The 5,812-nt window shown below is 51.9% G+C and overlaps 2 protein-coding genes across 2 annotated transcripts in view; both read right to left on the bottom strand.

Annotated features, from left to right (window-relative positions):
- Window positions 1-2,094, bottom strand: part of VDAG_04541 (uncharacterized protein) — a gene marked incomplete at both ends in the record, with an annotated part of 4,233 nt that extends 2,139 nt beyond the window's left edge. Inside the window, 3 exons of the mRNA XM_009650988.1 lie at window positions 13-496; window positions 561-1,306; window positions 1,561-2,094. Of these exons, the coding sequence (XP_009649283.1) occupies window positions 13-496; window positions 561-1,306; window positions 1,561-2,094 (1,764 nt within the window). The remainder of the gene's footprint in view (window positions 1-12; window positions 497-560; window positions 1,307-1,560) is intronic.
- A 649-nt stretch (window positions 2,095-2,743) lies between these two features.
- VDAG_04540 (metallo-beta-lactamase family protein) lies at window positions 2,744-3,750 on the bottom strand (the record flags this gene model as incomplete). The annotated part of the gene is made up of 2 exons (XM_009650987.1): window positions 2,744-3,370; window positions 3,430-3,750. The coding sequence occupies 2 exons, from the start codon at window positions 3,748-3,750 to the stop codon at window positions 2,744-2,746; spliced, it is 948 nt and encodes a 315-aa protein (XP_009649282.1).
- Window positions 3,751-5,812: the final 2,062 nt, after the last annotated feature.

Here is a 5,812-nt window from a genome sequence, read left to right as displayed (position 1 = left end):
AGAATTATACACAATGTCTGCCGTGTTGAACAGCTCGATTGCACTCTGTCGATATCTGCCAAATCTACGGCTGCTAGGGCCCACATCGGAAGCTTGTCGGGTTGAGGCTTCGACACGGGCATGAGTGGCTGCGCGGTCCAAGGTGCTAGCAGCTCGGAAGGCCTTGCTTCCGGCAGCATTGGAATCACCGCTGAGAAGGCTGGACACCTGTTCAAGGCGCCCCTGTATACTTTCGAGATTTGGGTAATCAGCTGCGCTCGAGGATTTGGTTTTGATCCAGCTGAAGACGTGAAAGATCTCGTTGGGGTTTCGTGAAGGTATCTCTGTTGGTTTGTCTTCCTTGTCGAACTCTTTGGCGGCCTCATCGCGTCTTCCTCGTGGCGAAGGCTGGTGGCTGCTTTCCTCTGGACTTTTGGTATCCTTGGAAGTCGGAATACGTGCGGGTGCCCGGTGCAAGTCGTGGAGGCGCGAGGAAGGCGTGAACGGCGGCGCAAACCTGCCGAGGTCAACAACGATGATCAGAAATTACTTATCTTGGGTTTGATGAAAACACGACTCACTTGGTCTTCATGCTGAGCGTAATGCTGCTCCGCCCTCGCTGGAGAAGCTTGAAAATATCGCGCCATGTATCCTTAGATACCACTTGCTGGTCGTGATAGAATTCCATTACCGCAGGCCATAGTTCGTGAAAGTGAGCAGCAAAGCCAAGGAACGTCTTGCATTCCTCAGCAGGTAGGGACCATGACAACGAGCCTCCATACTTGACCAGGATGCGGGCGCCCTTGACACCTTTGGAGTTTGGCGGCCGCGGGATCTCTTCCTGGACGGAGATGGCCTTGTCGCGCAGCGTGAGCTCGTCCATCAGCCCGCACGTCACGAGTACAGAGTCGCCGATGACCAAGCACCAGAGCTGCGGGATGTGAAAGCACCAACCCTTGTCTCCGCTGTTGATATGACGGGCCGCTTGCTGCATGTCGCGTTTGTATGCGATGCGAGCGTAGGACGCCTGCAGGAGAGTCTGTGTGGGATACGAACCTGGATTCGTGGAGGCAGACAAGCCAGAGTACCGTTCGAGGGAGAAGTATGGGATGCAGAGCCAGGTGACTGGCGTCGGTGTAATATGATTGTCACGGCTGTCCTTGGACGGAGGGATGTCGAGTTGTCGAACACCAGGGTCCATGTGTCTCACGGTAGTATCTTTGGAAACTCGAATGGGCCTTGACGAGTTCTTCTTGACGTCAGACAGCAGCCGCGAGATGGCCTTGCGCTGAGGCGTTGTCAAGAAGGGAAGTGCTTGGATATCGGCCTTGGGAGATAATCAGAAAATTGACCAACGAGAGCATATTCCAGAGGAGCTTTACCGCTAGAGAGTCAAAGTTCATGATATCCTGTTTCACGTGGCTGAAGCTGGTTAGTCAACGAGGAAGACGTCGATATCCGGAATACGCACAGCCAACGGAAGAGAGACAACGACTCTCCTTCGGGATCGGAACGGGAGGTCAAGGAGATGGAATGATTTCCTTCAAGGTGCCCATCACCTGTGTATTCTGACCGGAAGACGTGGACGGCCTTGTGGGGTCGACTCGTAGAACCTCGCTTCCCTTTTGGCAAGATGGTGCTGGAGGCATCCAAGCTGAGGTCGGCTGGAGCTTCAGGGGAGCTGTCGAACTTGAAGCTGGCGACTCTGGCCATCAAAGTGTCATGAGGTTGAGAGTATGAGTCTCGCCGTACAGCTCGTCTGCGTTCGATCCGTAAAGCAGGTTCATCTTCACCGCCGTATCCTCTGCGTTCTCTGGTTCTCTCGATGATAGGAGGGGGACTTGGAGACGAGTATCTATCGTAGTGACCATATCCATGAGTGAACCTAGGTTTCAGTTCACCCATATCATAGCGGCTATCATAGCGGCGAGATCTGCGACGAACTGGTGGACTGTAGCTTCTGTCATCACGGGGGCCGTACGTCCTCTCTCGGGAGCGGGCCGGGCCCGCGCGGTTGTCCTCATAACGGATGGCTGTAGGAGCGGTGTGACGGATCACATAGTCGAGCTCGCGAGGTCGCCGTAAGGGGCGGTCGTCTATGACCTCGTATTGCATGAAGTCGGATGATGCTTGAGGTACCTTAGGTAGGGTAGGTAGGTAGCGCTAGCGAGTGGTGGTTTGTTAAAGACCCGCCAGGTCGAATCGCGTGCTGCTGGTTGGTTGGCCGAGTTTGCTGTGAGGATGACGCAGAGGCAGGAAGGCGCGCCTGGGTTCTGATGATCGTGATTGCCAGAAAGTGCTCAATCTCAAATGTACCGGTAAGGCGGCTCGTGAGAATGAGAACTCAACCTCATGGAGACCAAATTTTCAAGCAGATGAGGAGAAGACCGTCAGCTCAGCCGCATGACCACAGCCAAATCCATCACCATGCAGGAGCAATCTCCAAAGGTACAGGGGGTCATCGTTGCACAGCTCCTGCATGCAGGCCCGTGCTCGGGCTGACAGCTCTCGCTGACAAGACCACACCATTTGGTCCAGCGTTGACCCTACATAATCGATGCCAGCCATGGGGTGATTGTCTATCGAGATGATGATTTTTTCTCTCGTTCTCGTAAGAAGAATGCAAAGGCATGGGCGACAGCTGAGATGCGATTACTACCTGATGAAGATTACAAGCGCTAACATGTGTGACCGATCTAGAGTACAAGAAAAAGTGCGACAAGGAAGACACGAAAAGCCATAGAAATCGAAGCGCTGCACGGCATTACTCGCTAAACTTCCATGCGTCCAAATCTGCGGTGCTGTTGAAGGCAGCCAGGTCAACGAAATGCACCTGGCGATTGCCATCGCGGCCAAATTGCTCAGCGGTAGCATTCAACAGGAACATGGAGCTTGCAATGTCCCTTCCAGCAAGCAAAGCAGGGAAGCTGGCATTGAACTTTTGGAAAATCTGCTCTGGCGTGAACGTGCTGGGTCCCTCTGATTCTATCTGCTTCTGCCAGAATCGTAGGTATTTGCGGGTGAAGTCCAAATCAATGGTGGGGCCGAACTTCTTATTCGACAGCGAGTGGCCGGGAACGATGACCTTGGGCCTGAGGTGCTGAATGAAATCGAGCGTGGACAGCCACGATTCGGTCAACTCCGGTGTCAGGAGATCGGCCAACCAAAGGTGCACATCGTGGCCATAGACCGCGTCGCCGGCAATGAGGGTGCGAATCGATGGCACCCAGAAGATAGTCTCATCGACAGTGTCGCCGGTCAAGGGGCTAAGAAGGTGGATGGGGAACTCCTCATCTCCTGGCAGGGTGAAGAATGTAAAGTCGTACGGCGACGGGATGGCGACCTCTTCGACGATGTTGTCGGCTCCAAAAGCTGCGCCTACGGCCTGAACCTACATCCACCAATAAGTCACAGCTCTCGGGGCCATCGCATTCATGGAAGTGAGCTCACCTTGCTTGCAGCCTCCACACGAATCTGTGCCACAGCTTTAGAATTGGCGTAGTACTTGGTGTTGGGAAAGCGTTTGAGAAACTCGGCACCGCTGAGGTAATGGTCGGGATGAAAGTGCGTTGTGAAGGCAGCAACAAGAGGCTTGTCTGTGGTATTCTTGACCCAGGCAGCGAGCTCTTCCGCTTGAGGAATAGCCATGGGCATGTCGATCACTACAGCAGCTTGAGAGCCGATGATCAGCGACGAGACCATGTCGAGGGACAAGCCGCTGTTGACGTGGGTCTCTACACGAATCCTGGAGGAACAGGCGCCGCGGACCATGGCAGCTGTGGTGGCTAGCAGGCCCAGAGAAGAGAGATTGGGAATCATGGTATTTTTAGAGTTTTTTTTTTGATCTTGGTAAAGCAAGCAAGGTATGAAATTGCTGCCCAAAGAAGGCGATTTCTTCGGTCAAGTGTTATTTCGTCACGTTTTGTGTACAGCAACTCAAGATGGACCATTCGTCAACCTTAATGAACCTTATATACCATTTTCTTGCCATATCGACCTTGCCGTATGACCTACGAGCTATGTGCCTTGAATGCCGTGTCACACTCGGAAAGAGTCAGCTCACTTGGTCAACTAAATGGCTTACAAACGTCCCGTCGGAAAGATACACCAGGTGCATTTGTTGGCTGCCATGTAGCTCGTTGATTTTCGAGTCAGCCAACTGCCGTGACCGCAGGCCGGTGGGGCCGGTTCACTTCCACATTCGCAAAGAACGAACCGGGAGCAAATTGGGTCCGATGTGGCTCTAGCACTCACGCCAGGTTGTCTCCATCGCCAATCCAAGGTAATCATCAGGCTTTTGAGTGGGACATGATTCTACGTCCCCGTCTGCCGTCTGATCGGCCAACTATCCTGCCGGCACCGAGGATAGCTATTTGTGATTAGGCGGCAGGTGGTTATACCGGCACTGCCTGCGCTTGCGTTATAGGATGAAGGAAACGGGGAGATCATAACAAAACAAGCGGTTCAGCGATCATTACTCAAGCTATGAGTGTGTGCAATGTAGGTCCTGTGCTTAGGATGAAATTCACTGAACCACGGACGACGGCCATGGCGCGTATCATCTCACCGAGATGGAAAGCTACACTCGCTGTTGATGACCCCCTCCTGCACAATCCCGAGCTCGGGTAGTGGTACTGTACCCATTGGATGAAGGTAGGTAGCTTGGGTAGGTAGTCAAGCTAATTACCTTTTAGGTAGGTACCTTGTGGTGTCTTGGTGTGGGTCTGCTTCGCCATACCCCACATCCTTAGATTTCCACTGTTGGTGCACACAGTGACTGATTACTAGGTTTCGAGATGATTGTCAAGTACCTGCATCCGCAATCTTGCTTTGATTCAGCGTCTGGACGGGCTGAACCCATAGATTGTAGATCCAACTGTACGTACATACCCTTAGCTATTCATATACACGTGGTGCGCAATTGAGGTTGATGATGATATCGTCTGGTCAAGCTTGGCTTCTTCCTGTTGGAGAGGGTCAAGTGCGGAAAAGGTGTATGTGTACCGTATTCCGTGAATATTCTACAGCGTAGGAGGATGCTTAGAGCTCCCTACCTTCAGGTACAGTCATGCGACAAAAAAAAAACGACGGATTTCCGTTCCCACACGAAAACACATAGTTTTCTAACCTCTATTACTTATTCTATAGATCACTATAAATAATGATTCTAATAATACTAGTAGAACTTTACTGAATCTATAGCGTCTACTACTTAGATTATGAATTGCTAATCTATTTATTTTATAATAGTATTCTAACGGTTAAATCAGTATCTTTTCATAACGGCAATCCGTCGTTCTTTTTGTCTCCCCACTGTACCTATGTATCTAGTAGGTAAGCTAGAGACACTGAGCACACGGGCAACCTGCCACCAGATGAATGCCACTGACCAAATGAATGTCACCACCAAGACTTCCAACCATCACTCTGGCTGTCTGGTAGGCCACTCAAAAGTACGCCAATATGTTCGAATACGGAAGCATGGCAACCGTCTTTTGCACCTGTGCTCGATCTGTCACATCCATTTTGACAATACGGACGTTGGCTCCGGTCGACCGCAGTTCCTTGAGCCAATGCGGATCTTGGGCCGGATTACGACTAGCAAGTACAATATGGCGAGCACCGCCACGGATCATAAAGCGACAGTGCGACTGGCCAAGCTCACCAGCCATTTCAACAAGGAAGTATGTTTTGGCAGTGGAGAAGAGGCTGCTTGTTTCGAGGGGTCGGATGACTGCGCTGACTGGCTCATGGCGTTCCCAATCCAATACCAGAGACAGACGGTGCCGATTAGCCAGAAGCTGACGCGGAGCTTCAGCAATGTTAAGAACCA

Source organism: Verticillium dahliae, genomic scaffold (genome assembly GCF_000150675.1).
Source record: "Verticillium dahliae VdLs.17 supercont1.7 genomic scaffold, whole genome shotgun sequence".
Classification (NCBI taxonomy): domain Eukaryota; kingdom Fungi; phylum Ascomycota; class Sordariomycetes; order Glomerellales; family Plectosphaerellaceae; genus Verticillium; species Verticillium dahliae.
The sequence above is the reverse complement of the archived record's forward strand: the minus strand, read 5'-3'. Positions and strand labels throughout refer to the sequence as shown.